The 21,349-nt window shown below is 46.5% G+C and overlaps 1 protein-coding gene across 4 annotated transcripts in view; it reads right to left on the bottom strand.

Annotated features, from left to right (window-relative positions):
* LOC122558483 (centrosomal protein of 72 kDa-like) overlaps positions 1-21,349 on the bottom strand; it is a 99,015-nt gene that overhangs the window by 17,040 nt on the left and 60,626 nt on the right. For all 4 annotated transcript variants that reach the window (XM_043707116.1, XM_043707115.1, XM_043707118.1 and 1 more), the window contains 2 exons: positions 14,562-14,749; positions 11,288-11,396 (listed from right to left, as the gene is read on the bottom strand). In XM_043707116.1, the coding sequence (XP_043563051.1) occupies positions 11,288-11,396; positions 14,562-14,749 (297 nt within the window). The remainder of the gene's footprint in view (positions 1-11,287; positions 11,397-14,561; positions 14,750-21,349) is intronic.

The following is a 21,349-nucleotide window of genomic DNA, read 5'->3' as shown; positions in this document are numbered from 1 at the left end:
AGGGCGAGAGAGGGAGAGAGGGCGAAAGTGGGCGAGAGGGCGAAAGAGGGAGAAATGGCAGGAGCGGGAGAGGGGGAGAGAGGGAGAGAGGACGAAAGTGGGTGAGAGGGTGAAAGAGGCAGAGAGTGTGAGAGAGGACGAGAGGGCGAGAGAGGGAGAGTGGTACAGAGGGAGAGAGGGAGAGCGTGGGTGAGAGGGAGAGAGCAGCGGAGAGGGCGCGAGAGAGAGCACGATTGGGAAAGAGAGAAAGAATGTGCGAGAGAGAGAGAAAGAAAGCGACTGCGGGAGAGAGTACGCAGGAGGGAGGGAGGGGGAGACAGAGAGAGAGACAGAGAGAGCGGAAGAGAGAGCGCGTCGGGAGGGAGAGAAAGCATGCGAGAGAGCGCGGCAGGGAGAGAGACAGCGAAAGAGTGAGCAGGAGAGAAAGAGCGAGAGCACGAGCACAAGAGGGAAAGTGAGTGCAAGACAGTGAAAGCGAGTGAGAGCAAGAGAGAGTGCGAGTAAGAGCAAGAGCGGGAGAGAACGATAGTTTGAAAGACCAAGAGAGAACAAGCAAGTGAGAGACAGCAAGAGACACACAGAGTAGAGAGAGCATTCAATGGAGAGAAAGACAGCAAGCGAGAGACCATGTGAGACCAAGAGATAAAGAGCAAGAGAGAGAGAGAGTGAGCGAGAGAGCAAACCAGCAAGAGGGAGAGCGAGGGTGAGACAGAGTGGGAGAAAGACAGCGAGAGTGAGGGCATGTGTGTGTGAAAGCAAGAGAGAGCACCAGAGTGCAAGGGTTAGCACGAGACAGCGAGAGAGAGCAAGACACAGAGCATGGGAGTGAGTGAGCAGGAGAGAGCGCGCGAGACAGCAACAGCAAAAGAGAGCAAGCAAGTGTAAAAGTGTGAGAGAGAGCACAAGGGCAAGAGCGAGAGAGCGCAAACGAAAGAGAGAGCACGAGAGCGAGTGCGATGTTGGGGAGAGGGCGAGGGAGACGGTGAGGGAGAGGGAAAGTGAGCGAGAGAGTGACAGCAAGAGAGTGAAAGAGGGAGAGTGTGAGCAATAGAGAGAGAGAGCGAGCGAGAGAGCAAGCTAGTGAGAGAGTGTGCGAAGAAGCGAGAGAGTGAACCAGCAAGGAGAGCGAGACAGAGAAAGAACAAGCAAGGGGAGAGAGAAAGAGAGAGAGAGGGAGAGAGACAGCAAGAGAGAAACAGCACTAACAAAAGCGAGCCAGCAACACCGAGATAGAGAGCGCGAAACTGAGAGAGCGAGCAAGGGAGAGAGTGAGTGAGAGCAAGCGGGAGGCAAAGCAAGCGGGAGAGACAATGCATGCGGGAGAGACAGAGCACACACGGGAGAGAGCAAGCATGTGGGGGAGGAGAGAGAGAGCGCGTGGGAGGGAGGAGAGAGCGAACAAGAGCGAGCCATTGACACCGAGGGAGAGAGAGTGTGTGCACAGGGGAGAGAGAGAAATTGAGCGAAAACGTGCGAGAGAGAGCATGCGTGGGAAAAAGAGAGAGAGAGAGAGAGACCGAGCAAGAGCAAGCGAATGAGAGAGCACGCGCGCAAGAGAGGGAGAGAGCGCGTGCGTAAGAGAGGGAGAGTGGGAGATAGCGCGCAGGAGAGAGCGAACAAGTACAAGCCAGTGTCACCATGAGTGTGAGAGAGAGAGAGAGAGTACGGGAGAGACAGAGCGCGCAGGAGAGAGCAAGCCATTGACACCAAGACCAAGACCAAGATAGAGCGAGAGTACGCGAGCAAGAAAACAAGAGAGAGCGCAAGAGCTAGCACGAGACAGTGAGTGAGAGCGAGACACATAGCCTGAGAGTGAATGAGGAGAGAGACAGAGAGTGAGACAGCATGAGCAAGACAGAGCAACAGAGTGAAAGCTAGAGAGAGCAAGCAAACGTGAAAGAGCATGAGAGAGCATGAGGGCGAGAGCGAGTGTGAGACAACCAGAGAGCGAACGAAAGAGCGAGAGAGCAAATGTAAGGGCGAAGAAGACAGCGAGAGAGAAAGAAAGCAAGTGAGAGCAAGAGCGAGAGAGCAAGCAAGAGGGCAAGAGACAACGTGAGCATGAGAGAGTGAGAGCGAGAGCACTAGAGAGTGAGAGCACGAGAAAGCGAGCACAGAAGTGAGAGCGAGACAGAGCAACCGAGCGAGAGAGAGGGGAGGGAGACTGAGAGAGCACACAAGGGAGAGCGTGAAAGCAAGTGAGAGAGAGTAAACGAGAATGAGCCAGCGAGACTGAGAGAGAGAAAGAGAGAATGAGACCGAGAGACAGCAATCAAGGGAGAGATAACAGAGTGAGCGAGAGCAAGAGAGAGAGAGTGCGAGTGAGTGAACCAGCAAGAGGGAAAGTGAGAGAGAGAGAGAGAACGAGAGAGCAACAGAGAGAGAGTGAGAGAGCACGCGAACAAGAGTGAGCCAGTGACACTGAGATAGAGAGACCGAGACCAAGGGAGAGTGAGTGAGGGACAGAGCGAGAGAAAGAGTGAGAACGAGCCAGCGAAACAGAGACTGAGAGTTAGCGAGACTGAGAGAGCGAGCAAGTGAGTGAGAGTGCACTTGTGTGCGTGGGAGAGAAAGAGTGGGGCAGAGAGAGAGTGAGAGCGGGAGAGCGGGAGAGAGTGTGAGCGAGAGAGCATAGGCGAGTGAGAGCGAGCCAGTGAGACTGAGAGCAAGCGAGGGAGAGACAACGAGAGAGTGGGCCAGACAGCAAACAAGAGTGAGAGAGCAAAACAGCAAGTGAGAGCAAGTGAGCAAGAGAGCAAACGAGAGTGAACCAGCAAGAGGGAGAGCGCGCGAATGAGAGCAAGTCAGCTACAGATAGAGAGAGCGTGAGTGAGAGCAAGACTGAGACAAGACTGAGACAGAGCAAACAAGGGACAGATACAGCGAGAGAGTGAGCGAGTTAGAGAGAGTGTGCGTGAGAAAGTGAGCAAACAGGAATGAGAGAGCACACAAGAGCACGTGGGGGGGAAGGGGAAAGAGAGAGAGAGAGAGAGAGAGAGCAGGAAAGAGCAAACGAGAGTGAGCCATTGACACCGAGACAGAGAGAGTGAGTGAGAGAGACCTTGTGCGCGGGAAAGAGAGAGAACAGGAGAGAGGGAGAGCGGGAGAGAGAGAGAGCACGTGCGTGGGAGGAGAGAGAGAAAGTGAGAGAGCACACAGGAGGGAGAGAATGCATGGGAGAGACAGAGCGTGGGAGAGACAGAGAGAGCTCGCACACCTGCGAGAGAGAGAGAGACAATGCGCGCGAGAGAGCAAGACTGAGAGAAAGAGTGAGTGGGAGAGCACGAGCAAACTCAGGAGAGAGAGAGCGCATAGGAGAGAGAGCAAGCTCGGGGGAGACCGCGTGCACGTTGTAGAGAGAGAGAGAGAGAGAGCTCATGCGTGCGAGAGAGAAAGACGGAGAGTGAGAGTGTACGGGAGGGCGAGAGTGCAAGCACGGGAGAGACAGAGAGAGCATGTGCGGAAGACAGCGGGCAGGAAAGCGCGAACGAGAGCAAGCCATTCATGCCGAGACCGAGAGAGTGAGCGAGTGAGAGGGAGATCGCGGGTGAGAGACAGAGAGAGCACGCATGCGGGGCGGGGGGGCGGGGGGGGGGGGGGGAAGACAGAAAGCGAGCAACAGAGAGCACTTGAGCACGAGAGAGAGAGAGAGAGAGAGACAGAGAGTTCACGTGCATGAGAGAGAGCAGGAGAGAGCAAGAGAGTGTGAGCGAGACAGAGTGCAGGTGAGACAGAGAGAGCACGCACAATGGAGAGAACAAGAGCGCGCCACTGACACCGAGAGAGCGAGTGAAAGAGAGCATACACAAGAGAGAGAGCAAGTGCGCATGAGAGAGAGGGAGAGAGCCGGAGAGAGAGCACGCGCACAGGAGAGACAGAGTGCACAGGACAGACAGAGAGAGCTCGCGTGTGAGAGTGGGAAAGAGCTAGAGCGTGCAAGAGTGAGCGCACACGGGAGATAGAGTGTGTGCGCAGGACAGAGTGAACGAGAACGAGCCATTGACACCGTGAGAGAGAGAGAGAGAGACAGAGAGAGAGAGAGACAGAGAGACCCCCGAGAGAGAAAGACCGAAGGAGAGAGCAAGCGAGTGGGAGACAGCGAGCAAGTGCAAGAGAGAGAGCACGCGCAAGAGAGAGAGCACGTGAGAGAGAGAGAGCGCACGCACAGAGAGACCGAGCGAACATGGCAGAGAGAATGAGAGCGCGGAAGAGACAGCGCGAGCGGGAGAGCAAGCCCGAGAGAGAGCGCAGGAGAGACAGAAACAGCACGTGCAAGGGACAGAAAGAGAGTAAGCCATTGAGAGAGAGCACACGCAAGAGGGGGAGCTGGTGTGCGTGAGAGAGGGAGAGAGCAGGAAAGAGACAGAACGCACGGGAGAAACAGACAGCGTGGGAGAGACAGAGAGTGCTCGCACGCATGAGAGATCAAGAGCAGGAGAGTGTGAAAGCGCGCGAGAGGGAGAGAGCACGAGCTCAAGAGAGAGAGCGAGAGAGACGCACACGGGAGAGAGAGTGCACACAGGAAAGACAGAGCACCTGCGGGAGAGAGAGAGCGTGAGAGAGGGCACGTGGGAGAGGGAGAGAGCGTCAGCATAGGAGAGAGCGAACGAGAGTGTGCCATGGACACCATGAGAGAGCGCGCGGGAGAAAGAGCACGCATGCGAGCGAGAGAGAGAGAGAGAGAAAGCGAGACAGAGAGCACAGGAGAGAGGGGGAGCACGGGAGAGACGGAGCAAGCATGTGGGAGAGAGAGAGAGCTTGCATATGTGAGAGAGAGAGAGGGAGAGAGAGAGGGGAGCTGGAGAGAGCGAGCAGGAGGGAGAGAGCAAACTCGGGAGAGACAGAGCACGTGGGAGAGGTAGAGCACGCGGGAGAGAGAAAGATCGCGAGTGTGCAGGAGATAGCGAATGAGAGCAAGCCATTGACACTGAGACTGAGAGCGAGAGTGAGCAAGAGCAAATGTGTCAGAAAATGCACGTGAGGGAGAGAGCAGGAGACAGCGAGAGAGAGACCGAGAGAGAAAGACACTGAGAAAGAGACCAAGAGCGCGAGAGACCGAGAGAGAATGAGAGCGAGAGAGCCCAAGGGAGCAAGAGACCGAGAGAGAGAACTGAGAGAGAGTGAGTGAGAGAGAGGCAGCGAGACACCGAGAGCGTGAGAGCGCGAAAGATACAGAGAAAGAGTGCAAGAGCGAGAGAGAGAGAGAGACACTGAGGAAGAGTGAGAGAGAGGGACACTGAAAGAGTGACAGCGAGAGCGAGTGTGAGAGAGAGAGAGAGAGAGAGACTAAGAGAGTGCGAGTGAGACATAGCGCATGAGAGAGAGCTTGTGTGCGTGAAAGAGAGGGAGAGAGAGAAAGCGCATGGGAGAGACAGCTCGAATGGGAGAGAGCGAGCGGTGAGAGACAGCACGCGCGCGCGAGAGACACACAGAGAGAGTGGGTGAGAGCGCGTGGGAGAGATAGAGCTCGTGCGCATGAGAGAGGGGGAGCAGGAGAGAGAGAGCACGCAGGAGAGGCAGAGAGAGAGAGAGCACACAGGAGACAGCGAAAGAGCACAAGCCATTGACACAGAGACTGAGAGAGCGAGACCGAGAGAGAGCGAGCAAGAGCAAGTGAGAGAATGCATGCGTGAGAGAGCGCGCGCACCTGGAGGGCGGTACAGAGCTCATGAGAGAGACAGCGCGCGTGAGAGACGGAGAGAGCTCGTGCGCGTGAGGGAGGGGAAGCAGGAGAGAGAGAACGCGAGAGAGACAGAGTGCTCACGCACGCGAGAGGAGGAGAGCGGAAGATAGAGAGCGTGCGGGAGAGAGCAAACAAGAGCAAGCCATTGACACAGACAGCGAGCGAGACATAGCGGGAGAGGGAGGGAGAGAGAGCACATGCGGGGGAGAGCAAGCGCACAGGAGAGAGCCAATGGGAGAGTGAGCGAGCATTGTGGGAGAGCGCGAATGAGAGCGAGCCACTGATACCAAGACAGAGAGAAAACGAGACCGAGAGACAGCAAGTGAGGGATAGAGAAAGAGCACGCTAGAGAGAGCTCAAGTGCATAAGAGAGTGGGAGAGAGACAGAGTGCGTGGGAGAGAGAGAGCACAAGAGAGAATAAGAGCGAGCCAGTGACACCAAGAGAGAGCAAGCAAAAGAGACAGAGTGCGGGAGAAACAGAGAGAACTTGCGTGCAATTCAGAGCGTGCACGAGACAGCACACGAGAGCATACGTGGGACAGACAGTTTGTGTAGGAGAGAGAAAGAGAGACAGCGGGAGAGAGAGAGGGAGAGTGTGCGAGAGGGCAAGTGACATGAGAGAGCAAGCGAGAACGAGTGGAATGCCAGCGAGAACAAGAGTGAGCACAAGTGAGAGCAAGTGAGAGAGTCAGCAAGAGAAAGTGAGCGAGATCCAGCTAGACAGAGTGAGAACGAAAGGGAGAGTTAGCAACAGAGAGAGAGTGCAAGAGCATGAGAAAGAGCAAGAGAGAGAGGGAGAGCGAGCATGTGATTAAGAGCACAGGAAAGAGAACGAAGGACAGAGCACGATAGAGAGATCGCAAGGGAGCGAGTGCGAGGGGTAGAGCTTGATGGCGAGGGCGCACGGGAGGGTGGGCGCACGAGGTAGGGGAGTGACAGAGAGCGAGAGAGACAGAGAGTGAGCGAAAACAAGACAGTGCAAGTGAAAGTGAGCAGAGTGGCAGCGAGAACAAGACTTAGTGCAAGCAACAGTGAGCAAAAGAGCTAGCAAGAGAAAGACAGCAAGCAAGAGACAGCGAGCAAGAGAGAGAGTGCAAACGAGCAAGAGCCAGTTAGGCAGAGTGCAAATGAGAGTGAAAGAGAAAGTGAGAGAGCAAGAGAGATTGCGATGGAGAGCTCGCGATGGAGAAAGTATGAGGGACAGAGCGTGAGTGAGTGAGAGCATGGGAGTAAGAGTATGAAAGTAAGAGCACGAGCAAGGGAGACAGCCAGCGCGAGGGTGATAGCCAGTGAAAGAGAGCAAGTGAGCAAGAGTATGACAGAGCTAAAAAGAGCATGAAACCGAGCCAACAAGAGAGTGAGACCAAAAGACAGCAAGCGAGGAAGAGAGAGAGCACGAGAGTGAGAGAATGAGCGTAGACGTGAGAGTAAGAGCGTGAAAATGAAAGCGCGAGAGTAAGTGACAGAGCAAGCGAGAGTGTGTGAGAGTGAGCGCAAAGCGAGAGAGAGGAAGAGGGCGAGAACAAGAGAGAGCATGCCAGAGAGAGTGAGAGCGAAAGAGAGAGAGAAGGATAGAGAGCAAGCGCTCAAAAGAGAGAGGGAGTGCGAGAGGGAGAACGCTTGAGGGAAAGAATGCTCAAGCGAGAGAAAACATATGAGAGGCAGCATGCAAGAGAGTGAGACAGAGCGTGCGAAAGAGAGTGAGCCAGAAAGAGGCAGAGAATGAGTGTGAGACCGAGAGACAGCAAGCAAGGGAAGGGTGTGGAGAGAGAGCACGAGAGAAAGAGGGCGCAAGAGAGAGCGAGCAAGAGAGAGATAGAGTGCGAGATTGAGCGTAAAAGAAAGAGTGAGAGAGAAAAAGCGAGAGCAAGAGCGAGGGAGCATGGGCAAGCGAGAGAGGGCGAGAGCACAATACCGAAAGGGAGAGCAAGAGTGAGTGAAAGAAAGAGTGTGAAAGCACCACAGAGCGAGAGTGGGAGAGAGAAAGAGTGAGCGAGAGTGAGAGCAAGATCGCAAGAGATTGTGAGAGAGAGAGAGACTGAGAGAAAAAGAGACCGAGAGAGAGACCGACAAAGACAGAGAAAGACAGCGAGAGGGACCGAGAGAGAGAGAGAGAGAGAGAAAGCGAGAGAGAGCAAAAGCAGGAGACAGTAGGAGCAAGTGAGAGCGATAAAGTGAGCAAGCAAGAGCGAACGAGCGAAGGGAGAGCGCGAGCAAGCGTGCACGTGCGAGGGAGAGCAAGCACGAGGGAGAGTGAGTGTGCAAGGGACTATGCAAGCATGAGAAAGAGAGAGAGAGCATGAGAGCAAGACAGCGAGAGTGAGTGAGGGAGACGGAGCGGGAGACAGTGAGAGAGACAGAGAGAGAGAGACAGAAAGAGACAGCGAGCACGAGAGAGACAGAGGGAGAGCGAGAACAACAGAGACAGTGATAGTGATTGAGAAGGAGACCGCGAGGGAGAGCAAGATAGCACGAGAGAGAGCGCAAGCGAGATCCAGCTAGACAGCAAGAGCAAGAGAGCGTGAGAGAGTACGCGCACAAGTGAGATCCAGCTAAACAGAGTGAGAGTGAGAGCGCAAGAGCGAGAACGACAGAGAGTGACAGAGACAGCAAGAGAATGCGAGAGTGACCAGGCGAGAATGAGAGACCAAGAGAGAAAGACCCGGAGAGAAAGAAAAAGAGCAAGCGAGAGCAGGAGAGAGTGAGCAAGAGAAAGGCAGCGAGCGAGAGAGTGCGTGAGGGAGAGGGTGAGAGAGAGCACGCGAGAGCAATACAGTGACAGAGGGAGAGAGGGAGTGGGAGACAGTGAGTAAGAGAGCACAAAAGTGGGAGCGAGCACAAGAGAGAGCAAGAACAGAGAGACAGCACAAGTGAGAGTGAGAGAGCGAGCAAAAGTGTGAGCGACAGACGGGGAGGGAGAGTGAGAGAGAGAGAGCAACAGAGAGAGGCAGAGAGAACGTGAGTGAGAGCAAGAAAGAGTGCAAGGGAGTGAGCAAAACAGCAAGAGAGACAGAGGGAGAGCATGAGAGCACGGGTGCGAGAGACCGAGCATGAGAGAGACCGAGAGAACGTGAGCGATAGAGCGACAGAGAGAAAACAGGAAAAAGAATGGGAGCAAGTCAAAGAGCCAGCAAGAAAGAGAATGTGCGAGGGAGAAAGAGCTGAAGAGAACGAGAGAGGGAGAGAGTGAGACAGGGAAAGCATGCGAGGGAGAACAGGTGAGCGAGAGCATGGGCGTGAGAAAAAGAGCGCAAGAGAGAGCGACAGCGAGAGTTTGAGAGACTGAGAGCACAAGAGAGACACTGAGAAAGCGACGAGAGTGAGAGAGACTGAGAGAGCGAAAGAGAGAGCAAGACCAAGAGTGCCCGAGCGAGAGAGACCGAGCAAGCGAGAGAACTGAGAGAGAGCGAGTGAGACATTGAGAGAGACCGAGGGCATAAGAGAGCAAGAGCGAGACCAAGGGCATAAGAGAGCAAGAGCGAGACAGAGAGCAAGAGAGAGACCAAGAGTGACACTGAGAAAGAGAGTGAGGGAGCAAGAGAGACACTGAAAGACAGACAGAGAGACCGGGAGCTAGAGAGAGAAAGAGAGAGAGACTGAGAGCGAGACTGACTGACAGCAAGAGACTGACTGCGAGAGAGAGAGAGAGAGGGAGAGCGTGAGCAAGCAACAGTGAGTGAGAGAGCCAGCAAAAGAGAGAGTAAGCAAGGGAAAGCATGTGCGAGGGAGACAGCGCGAGAGAGAGAGAGCACGCGGCGAGCAAGAGAGTGACCAAGCAAGAGCGACCGAGTGAGAGAGTGAGAACGAGAGCGCGCAAGCGATAGAGCAGGAGAGAGCGGGTGCTAGTGCAAGCAAGAGCGAGTAAGATTGCCAGCAAGAAAAAGAGCGCGAGGGGAGAGTCAGAGCAAGAGAGAGCATGAGAGAGAACGAGCGAGAGAGAGAAAGAGAAAGCGTGAGAGAGAGCAAGCGAAATCCAGCTAGACATAATGAGAGTGAGAGAGGGCGAGCGCGAGTGAGGGAGTGCGAGGGAAAGAGCGAGCATGGGAGAGATTCAGCTAGACAGAGCGAGAGAGCACGAGGGACAGCGCGAGAGACAGAGAGAGCGAGCGCAAGAGGGATCCAGCTAGACAGAGTGAGAGCGCGCGAAGGATAGTGAGTGCAAGAGAGCGATACAGCAAAACAAAGCGAGCGAGAGATGGTGAGAGACAGGGAGCGAAAGAGCAATAGAGGGAGAGACAGACAGACAGACAGAGTACGGAGAGAGCCTCTAGCGAGATGTTACCACTAAACAAATATTGCCCTCCCCTGAGCTTCCTAATGCTTGCCACTGTAACATACCACCATGTTCCCTGGCTAATATCTGTCTCAGGCTTAATACAGAGATCCAGTGAAACTCAGAACAAGCTGGGATTATAGCATCTCATTTTCCACTTGGGGACCTTGCAGCCTCCTTCAGGATGCAATATAAATTTCAGTAATTTTAGGGCCTGAGCACTTCCTCCCATGTTTTTATCCTAACCCCCCACACAGACGGCCCTTGACATCCTTTGTCTGCTCAACTGTTGTTCTCTCCCTTTGGTCCCCATCTCCACCTTTATGCCTTCCCTCTCACCCCACTTCTTCTCTAGCATATATACCTTTTCCAAGCTTCCTTCTGAAGAGAGGTCATTGGACCCAAAACATTAACTCTGTTCTCTCATCACAGATGCTGCCAGACCTGGTATTTTTCCAGCAATTTCTGTTTTGTTTCACATTTTCAACACCTGCAGTTCTTTGGGTTTTCCAGTTATGGGGAGTCTGAGAATTAAGATCTTAATTCTTAGAAGAACAATGCCAGCCTCAAGATTAAGGGGAGACCCAACAAAGCTGCTCAAAATTATGACAGGTGTTGATAGCTGTGATTCTTATGGTAATTGTATCTGCTACCAAGGTTATAGATTTAAAATAATTACTAAAGAAAAAGATGAGAAATGAAGTTTTTTTAAAACATAAAAAATTAAGATCTAAAGTGCATCTTTAGATCTAAAGGTCTAAACTCAACTTAAAGAGTCAGGAAAAGAAAGAATAACCAAATAGTCTGCCTTTCTGCTGCATTCTTTTTCCTAAGAAAACAATAGGATATTGAAAAGAAGAGAAAATTAAAAAGAAATTGATCTTAATTCTTCCTCCTTAGTAGCTCGAACTTCAAGAACAATGACCTGTGGACAACAGTACGCAAGGGTATAGGTTCAGCGTCTGTTTTACCTACAGATTCACGAGTCACTATCTTCAGAAACATCTAGTTAAGTAACACTGGAGCAACAAAAATATATCATAAAATAGGATCAGAGTACAAGGGGTCGAATATCATGAGGTGAACATCACGGATATTTTTCCTGCTGCTCAAAATGTTGCACTCAGGTAGTGAACCATCAATGTATTGTATCCAAGTGGTTACTGTTCTGTACAAGGAATGACAATTAATCTACTAGGGTGCTCAAATAAATTTCTTCTGTAAGGTTACCAATTGGCTGTTCTAATTCAGTGAATTAAAAATTATGTAAAATAATTTATAATATGAAACTGCAAAGTTTTTTCGATTACATAGTAAAAAAGTGTCTTACTGTTCTGTAGGTGATTTCCAGCACAATTAGCTAGTTCCAAACTTGTTAGTTGAGAACGCAGCTTGTTATTTTCATCCAAAACTTTTGCTAGCCTTCCTCTTAAACCTTCCTGCAAAGGTTTTAAAAAAACGTTTCAGTCATAACTTCTTTTTCCTTTCTACAGCATAATATAATGCTATTCAGTCGAAGGTTTTCCTGCTGCTGCTTTTTCTTACTTTCTTATGATTGTGTAAATGGATGCTGGGAAAAGGAATGAAAATATTGTACATATGTCACTATTAAATTATATCATTTCATACTGCACAAAATAATAGCACAGTTGACCGTGAGTCTGCACAAGTCTCACACTTTTCTAGCTTGGTTAGGAAGGGACGAGGAAGAAGGGAAAAGAAACTGCCTTCTGATAAAACAGAGCACACAAAATTTTCATACTTTCCTACAAGATTCAACATTTGGAAATATTGTAAATTGGAAACAGATCAAAGCACTCAATAGTATATTTTATTCCTAATTTGTGTTAGCATAGTATCTAATGTTCTAAAAGAAAGGCTTCTTAGGATGTTTAAGCTTTAATAAAACATCTGCTCATGCTAATATGGTTAAAACTTGATTTTTAAAAAAATTGTTCATGGGAGCTGGGCCAGCAATCTCTAATTTCCCTTTGATCTAAGTGGCTTGCTAAGGACACTTATGATGGCAGTCAACCACACTGCTGTAATGTGGAACCACATATAGGCCAGACCAGGCTAAGGACAACAAATTTCCTTCCCTCAGAAATCAGTGAACCAGACAGGTTTTTATGACAATCAACAATGGTTACAAGGACACCTTTGACAAAAATCTGGAATTCAAAGCTGGCATAAATTGAATTCATATTTCACCATGCCATGGTGGGATGCAAACTCATGGTTCTGGATTACCAACTAAACAATTCCGCCAATTACTAAAACATGCAACTCTCCAATGTGATTAACATAGTAAAACATCCAAGGTGCTTCACAAGGAACATTATCAACAAAAAATAATGAGTTATTAGACCGGGTAGTTGAAAATTTAATCAAAGTAGCTGGCTTTCATAGGTTTAGGAACTGAATTCCAGGCTCAGAGCATTGACAGCTGAAGGCACAGCAGAGCACAAAAGAAAAATGCTCATGTGGCCATAACTAATGCAGCATCAACATTTTTGAAGTCCATGTGAGGATACAGAAATAGGATATTACTGACAATTCAACTAAAATTTAATGTAGGTGACACAGATTCACCTCAACGGTTGGAGAAGTAATGGGAAACCCTCATCACTTCAGGGGACACCTAATATTATTTGATTGCAATTAGGTACTCTAGTGAGCAGCATCAGAACCCTTAGAGAATTAAAATGGAAGTCTTACACCTGAAAACCACCCATCACAGAAGCATCACTCGGAGCACTGGCTACTGCCAGTAATTAGATTAGAATTTTAGATTAGAATCCCAAAGTATGGAAACAGGCCCTTCGGCCCAACAAGTCCACACCGACCCTCCAAAGAGTAAATCACCTAGACTCATTCCCCTACTATAATGGGAAACCCTCCCATTATAGGGCGGCACGGTGGCACAGTGCTGCCTCACAGCGCCTGAGACCCGGGTTCAATTCCCGCCTCAGGCGACTGACTGTGTGGAGTTTGCACGTTCTCCCAGTGTCTGCGTGGGTTTCCTCCGGGTGCTCCGGTTTCCTCCCACAGTCCAAAGATGCGCAAGTCAGGTGAATTGGCCATGCTAAATTGTCCGTAGTGTTAGGTAAGGGGTAAATGCAGGGGTATGGGTGGGTTGCGCTTCGGCGGGTCGGTGTGGACTTGTTGGGCCGAAGGGCCTGTTTCCACACTGTAATGTAATCTAATATAATCTATATATTTACCCCTGACTAATGCACCTGACACTATGGGCAATTTAATATGGCCAATTCACCTGACCCGCGCATCTCTGGACTGTGGGTGGAAACCGGAGCACTCGGAGGAAACCCATGCAGACACGGGGAGAATGTGCAAACTCCACACAGACAGTCACCCGAGGCAGAAAGTGAACCCGGGTCCCTGGTACTGTGAGGCAGCAGTGCTAACCACTGAGCCGCCAGGCCGCCCCCTCTGATGCTTTGGTGAACATCAAAAGACAGCCAAATACAGTGTTAGGATTTCTTACAGTCACTTGGCAAAGAAAAAGACCAAAAGTCATAATAAGCTTTTCATTTAATTTGTGAGATATTATGGATGTACATCTCCTAATTCTACAATCCAACCACCAGTATCAATAAATGTCATTTGTGCTCAAGTAACAATTCAATAAGTGTTTCCTCCACTTATAGACACTAAACCTCGACTTATACAATTAAAATGGAGTGGGCTGAAGGTCACAGTGATATGGGAATGAAAGGGCAAAGTGGTGGCTCTCAGTGGGTAATCATCCCATTCCAATGTTGGGCTCTTCAATCAGCACAATATGCCTTTCAAAGAGTCCCCTCACACTGGCCACTAGCAAACCCAGTGCCACTGACTAATTGGAGTTCAATTTTCTCAAAGGCAGGAATGAGTTATGAATTTTCTGTGTGATTGGGCCTGCCTGTCATCTAGCCCACTCAGGTGGGCTCAATTAATTCCTTGCTCTTGGATTAGTTTGTACATTGATCAATTCATTGCTATGCTAATTCTTTTACACACTTAAATTTCAAAGAATAAACGTATTTCTTTTTAATTATAGCTATAATATAGCATGGTGCAGTTACAAAAGATTGGATTGGTGCAATATATTCTAAAGTTAAATTACAGTATTCCTGACTAATCCTTGAAATCAACAAAATACTGCAAATGCCAAAAATCTGAAACACACAGAGAATACTGGAGGAACTTAGCAGGTCAGGCAGCATCTACAGAGTGAGAAACAAAGTTAAATTTTCAAGTCCAACATGATTTTTCTTCAAAATATCTTTGAATGTCTTGGGGAATTACAGAAATATATACAAGTTTGCAATAAGTTTTATTCAGAAATACTGAAACATGTTCTGCTTAGTTAGTCAGGACATAATGTTTAAATCATGAATTAGGAAAATCTTTTTAAAGCAGCAGAGGAATCAGGGTCTGATGCAACTAAAATTAATCATTAACTAGAAAATACTGGCATATGGAATCATTAACTAGAAAACACTGGTACAACCTACTAAAGATTCAAATCAAAATTTTAAACAAGAAGTCAAACTTTTTTTTATTCAAGGTCTATAAATAAGAAGTGTAAAAATTCTACTTACCAGATCATCTTGTTTCTGAGTTAATTGATGCTTTACACGCTGTAATTCTGCAGTGTCCAGGCCAAAACCTGTTCTGGTTAGCAAAGATTTGTTTTCTTCAGTCAATGCTTTAACCTTTTTTTCTAGGCTTTGAATTTTTGGTATGGACACTGAGTTAACCAAATTGGACAGTAGTTCATGAGCTGGAGCTACAGTAGAGGGCAGTAATGAACAATGGTAGACTATTTAAAATAATACATACTTAAACAAGTATAATGCAAAGAATGAAAATAAAATCATGTCTAACATTTGTTATTGTTTACAAAATATGAAGATATGATACCTCAACAGAGTATAAATGCTTATAAGACATAACAAATGAAAAAGATATGATCATGTTGCTAAATTGCAGAACCCAAATAAAACTTACACCAATAAATTAAAACTGAAAACAGTTCTGGAACAACTAGTGAATTATCACTTTAGTATATATTTCGTAAATATACTTAATTTATAATCATCTTATGGATGGTAACTATATTACCTAAAGAGAACTGCCAATTTATAAAGAACAACTATAGTAATCAGTTGCCCTTACCCTGCTTAGTCATTCAACATACTGAATGCACTTTAGTTTATTTAACTGAAGCAAACAACCTTGAAAGCCCATGTAAGAAATTGAACACTAAGTGAGTCAGAGAGAGAAGAGTAGCTCCAAACCAAATTGCTACAACAAAATTGATCAAAGAAATCTTTGAAAAGTTCAAGCTTTTTTTTAAAGAAAGATGATACTATTGTATACAAGCCTTCATTAAATTCAACCTCTACACATAGAATTTTAAAATCACATTAGCTAAGATTGAGGAAGGCTATTCAGCCCAACTATCTAAACCACTAAAGGTTGAAAATATCATCTTCACCAGAATATTGTATCTCATGATATGAAAGCAAATAGGCAAGGGATAAAATATACAAGACAGTTTCTTGCTAAGAGATTAATTGTGTCCTCTATAGTGTGTCCACTGCCCTCTCTCTTAAAATCTGTAATAGAGATATTGCTTTTCTAGCTCAGCACATCAACTTAAGATAGCTCCCTTTGTCAAAAATGAGACAAGCCAACTGCAAATGTGTTTTCATTTTAACTCTGCTGAAAGTTTTGCTGCCAGTTCTTTCACAAGATATTAAGCACGTGTGTTTATGAGCATCATTTAAGAAGGGTTAAATCTGCATGCTGTCTCAACAAAGGCAGAGAATTGCTCTTCTTAATTATGGAAGCACCATGTTAAGATACTGTGTCAGTTCGGAGCCTGCATGTACATGAATGATCCTGATCACAGCATGGGCCTTTTTTTGTAGCAGGAGTTGTGAGGACTGATTGTGAAACAACATTCGAAGTTTTTTTATGAAAGAAAAGGATTTTTTAATAAAATTACAACAATAAACCAACAAAAAACATTACTTTATATATAAAAAACAAAAAAAATACAAACAAAATACAACTATACTTGTGCAAAATGAAAAATCAGTAAAGGCAATAAAATAAACAAACAAACACAAAACAGATCAACAACGATACATTAGCTCCCGACTTCTGACAGCATTGAGTATTACACATGAATTTATTCGAAATTCTTCCTTCAAGAGCATCCATTTCACTAAATCAGATAGTCGTGGCTACAAAAAAGCCGTAGTTAAGATGGCAGATAAATCTACATCCAGACAGTCGAAAAAGGGCCGCCGTATCTTAATAAAAATTTTCAGTTTTTCGGTGTACCATATTCGTAAGAACATCCAAAGGAATATGTTTCATGATTCGCCTACGTCAACCCAACAGACCTAGGGGATTTCAGAGACCCAACACATCAAAATATTTTTCCTTGTACAAAAAGAGAGAATGTTAAAAAGTATTTTTCCCATGAGCGCCTAAACAAGATAAATTGGGTAGGCCCAGGAGGAGAGATAGGGTCCCTCTTAACTTCGATCCCCAAGACCCTCTCTATTACTCCTGCCACAGCACTCCAATATGTACGGAGCCTGCGGCAAGACCACAGACAATGAGGGAAGAGTACTGATACTTATTTTATACTTAGAACATAAGGAAGATACTCCCACTTTAAATTTTGCTGGACAGTCTGGGGCCAAATGGGCCCTATGCAGAATCTTTAGCTGCATGGCATGGGTCAAAATTTTTCTCGAATTTTCACAAACATTCTCCCACGTCTCCATAGAGATCTCAACCCCTAGCTCTCTCTCCCAGACCCCACAAAGCTGCTCAACATCTTCTGAAAGATCACCCCCTAACATACGATAAAGAGTACTAACAGAGAGCGTACTTTTAGCATGAAGCACCTTCTTCGCTGTGACAGATCTGCAGGAGTTGGTCAAATGCGTGGTCTTTTTTCATTATAAATATTTTTATTGGAAAGCTTTTTTAAATCTTTTACAAAACATTTATATATAAAGAAAAAAACCCCATCAAAACAGAAAAAAAAGTACAAAGAACAAGGCCATAACCGAGCACCATTGTTACTAAACAACCCACTATTCTACCAAAACAAACCTATCTACTTAACTAAAACTAAACTACAAACATATTGAATAAATACTAGCTTAAATTACATTTAAGTTACTTAAATTAAATAACGTCTTACTACTTTATTTGTCTTACTCATCACACCTCCACTGAGGCTCCCATCCCTGGGAGTACCCCATCCAGTACCCATATTCTTTTCCTTCCAGTCTCCTTCTCCCAGGGCCCCGCGGGCGCCCATAACGATTCCCACGGCTATACCACGGCCCTGACTAATAGTGCCGACAAGTCCATTTCCATATAATTTAAAAAGGGCCGCCACGTCCTATAAAACTGTTCCATTTTATGGTGCACCATCACCAGCTTACGCCACCCTATACGACCTGGTGACTTTTCTGACGTCCAGTTTAGTAAAATGTTCTTCCTCGTGCAATGGGCAAGAATATTACACATTCTCTTCCCATGTTCCCCCAGAGAGGGCAAATTTGGCAGCCCTGAAAGAAGAATTACTGGATCCATGTTAATTTCAATTCCCAGAATGTCCTTTAATTCCCTTACTTTAGTACTGCAATATCTTTGGATCTTGCAACCTGACCAATAACAATGTGTGACAGTACCTACAGTAATTTTACATTTGGGACATTCTCGTGACACTCCTCGCTTAACCTTAGCTAACCTTTCTGGTACCATATGAGCCCTGTGTAAGACCTTCAATTGCATAGCCTGTGCTCTGTTACACACGGAAATTTTCCTTACATACCCCCAGATATCTACCCATATCTCCGGTGAAATGTCCTATCCTAACTCTCGGTTCCACATCTAACAGAGTCCTTCCATATCCGCCAGAGCATGGCCTTTCTATAAATGATATAAAGTATTAAGTGATAGAGTCCCCGTACACTGGAGTACCCTTTCCTCCACATCTGATTTATAACATTGGGCCAAGAGTGTGGTCTTCCTCTGTATATAGTCCTTTATCTGGAAGTATCGGAAAAGATCCTTATTGGATAATCCATGTTTCTGACTTAACTGACTGAATGATATCAGGACCTCTCCATTGAACAAATCTCCCAAACATAGAATTCCTTTGTTCTCCCATGTCTTAGAGCCAGAGTCTATTACCCCAGGTTTAAATCCTTGGGCTCCTACCAAAGGGTAAATGGTGAAGTCTTAAACCAGTTGCCCTCATCTTGCCTCATTATCCTCCAGGCTTTTACCATATTCAAGATAATTGGACTATTGCATTGCTGGGTTACGGATCTCATCTCGTCCATAAATAATAAATTAATTAGAGGACATTTCAACTGTGAGGCTTCAATATCAAGCCGTATCGATTCTGAATTCCCTCATACCTAGTCACCAACATAAGTTAACAAAGCACTTATTTGATATTTCTTCAAATCCAGAAGATCCAACCGTCCCTCAGCTTGCGAAATTAATGAATTTAATTAGAGGACATCTATGGCACCAAATAAAGGACCCTAGCCAACGTTAAACCTCCGTAATACTTGTCTAGATAACAGTAACGGGAGCATTCTCATGGGCTACAGCAGTCGGGAAGGACATTCATCTTAATCAGAGCTATTCGGCCCAGCCATGATAACGGTAATCCCTCCATCGTTGCAAGTCTTCTCTAGTAATTGTACAAAGTTAGCCTTATTCAGCAACTGGAAGGAAGGAGTATTAAAAATTCCCCAATACAGAAAACCTTTTGGTGACCACCTAAACGGGAATTGCCTTTTATCCTTCAAGTTAGGCATCTCCACTAAGCCCCTACCGGCATAGCTTCCGATTTTGTGAAAATGATCCTATAACCTGAAAAACTACCATATAAATTAATTGTTTGGATCAGCCAGGGAATAGACTTCTCCAGATCGGCCAAGAATAAAAGGACGTCATCAGCATATAGGGTAATCTTATGTTCCCCCATTCCCACCTTTGGATCTACTATTTCAGAGTCTCTTCTAATAGTTTAGGCTAACGGTTCAATCGCCAAGGTAAATAGCAGCGGTGATAAAGGACACCCCTGTCGACTACCTCTTCTAATATTAAAATTATTTAACTTAATACCGTTTGTAATAACTGCTGCGTTACAATCCTTATACAGTACCGCTACCCATCTGACAAAGGATCCCCCCAAACCAAAACACTCTAGAACCTCAAATAGATACAGCCATTCTATCCGATCAAAGGCTTTTTCTGCATCTAAAGAGACCACCAACCCCGGAACCAATCTTTGCTGACATACCTGTACTGTATTCAGTACTCTCCCAATATTGTTAAGAGGAACTGCAGCACTTAACAAAACCTGCTTGGTCTTCTTTTATAATATGGGGCAAAACCTTCTCCACCCTCAGTGCCAACATCTTTGATAAAATTTCGAAATCTACATTCAGTAATAGATTGGTCTATATGAAGTACATTCCCTTTCTTTAAAAGAAGGGAGATATTAGCTTCCTTAAGAGTAGACGGCGGACATTCCTGCGTATAAGAGTATTTGTACATCCCCAGAAGTGGTTTCACTAATATGTTTATGAATTTCTGATAAAATTCAGTTGGGAATCCATCTGGCCCCAGTGCTTTGCCACCTCGGAGATGTCTTATTGCTTCCTGCACTTCCTGTACTGTTAGAGGCGCATTCAAAAGGGAAGCCTGCTCCTTACTCACATTGGGGAGGTCCAGATTTTCAAAGAAGGACTGCATTCCCATTGTACTATGTTCGCTCCCCTCTGACCGATATAGCTCTTCAAAGTATTCCCTAAACCTAGCATTGATCTTTTTTGAATCACGGGTAATCGTACCAGTCTTCTCCCTAACAGAGGTAATAGATTGGGAGGCTTTTTTCCTCCTGGCTAAAAAAGCCAGATATTTGCCAGGCTTATCTCTGAATTCAAACAGTCTTTGTTTGGCAAAGGAGATCTCTTTTTTAAGTCACTTGTGTGCGTATTGAGTCAAGGGCAACCCGGACAGCTGTGATCCACTGAAGTTTAACCAATGACAGTTTATTATAATATGTTTTCTCAGCTACCTTCAGTCGGGCCTCCAGCAACTCCTGCTGCTCCTCCCTCTGCCTTTTTCTAGTCGTCGAATATGAAATAATCAGACCTCGTAAATATGCCTTCGAGGTCTGCCAAAGTATTGCCAGATTACTAAGCGTACCTGAATTAATATCCCAAAAGGTCCTGAATTCCCTTGTAATTATATTCGATAAATTTACTATCCCCTAACAAATATAAATCCATGCGCCAGTGACATGCATTTACTCCACTGCCCTTGGCTTTAATACCTAAGTACACTGGCGCATGATCCGAAACAGCTATATTCCCTATTTTATATGCAAATATTCTGTCCAAACCATCAGATGGCATAAAAAGCATATCAATTCGCGTATGACATTTGTGTGGGTTGGAATAGAACGTGAAATCTCTTCCGTTAGGGTGAAGATACCTCCACACATCCACGAATCCCAACTCATCACACATGTCCACCAACTGTTTGTTCTGCATGGGCATATCTGCTAGGCCCTTTGGCACCCTGTCAATCTCTGGATCTACAAGGTGATTAAAATCTCCTCAAGAACCCCAAGATTCATTAATTTGGTCACTGCATCAATTAGAAATTTAAGATGGTGCGTCGGGGGACATACCAGAACACCGTATACATTCAGAACACCGTATTCTTCTCCATGTATTAGGCTTTCAAAATAATAAGCCTTCCATGATCATTCCTAATCTGCTCCATTACTTGGAAGCGGAGGTTCCTTCTTATCAGTATAGTTACCCCTCTACTCTTAGAACTGAAGGATGAAAAAACACCTTGTCATAACCCCCTGCTGTAGTTTCAAATGTTCCTTGTCAGTTAGGTGTGTCTCTTGCAGCAGGGCAATATCCACCCTTTCCTTCCTGAGGCTCAACAAGACCTTTTTTCTTTTAACAGGAGAATGACTCCCTTTTATTTTCCAGGTGCACCACCTGAACAAATCACTAGCCATGGTCATCTAGGACAGCCCGTGGTTTCCCAGGAGGAAGGAACTTATCTGAGGCATGACAGGTTACAAAGATACTAACTCTATGAAATCTGAGAACTATTCCTATAGAAACAACTACACGTAAAAAAATAAACACTGCATTTAACTGAAACAAATACCCAAATAATCCCCCATTCGGTCTGGATCGTCCCCCCTGCCCATAGGGTGCACCCTTCCCAATCCCTATCAACATCTTAACTCCCTCTAGCTGAGGCCGTGCCCTAGCCCCAGGCAATTCACAAATAATAAAGA

Source organism: Chiloscyllium plagiosum, chromosome 17, assembly GCF_004010195.1.
Source record: "Chiloscyllium plagiosum isolate BGI_BamShark_2017 chromosome 17, ASM401019v2, whole genome shotgun sequence".
Taxonomy (NCBI): domain Eukaryota; kingdom Metazoa; phylum Chordata; class Chondrichthyes; order Orectolobiformes; family Hemiscylliidae; genus Chiloscyllium; species Chiloscyllium plagiosum.
Note: the sequence above shows the minus strand (reverse complement) of the source record. Positions and strands in the feature narration are given on the sequence as shown.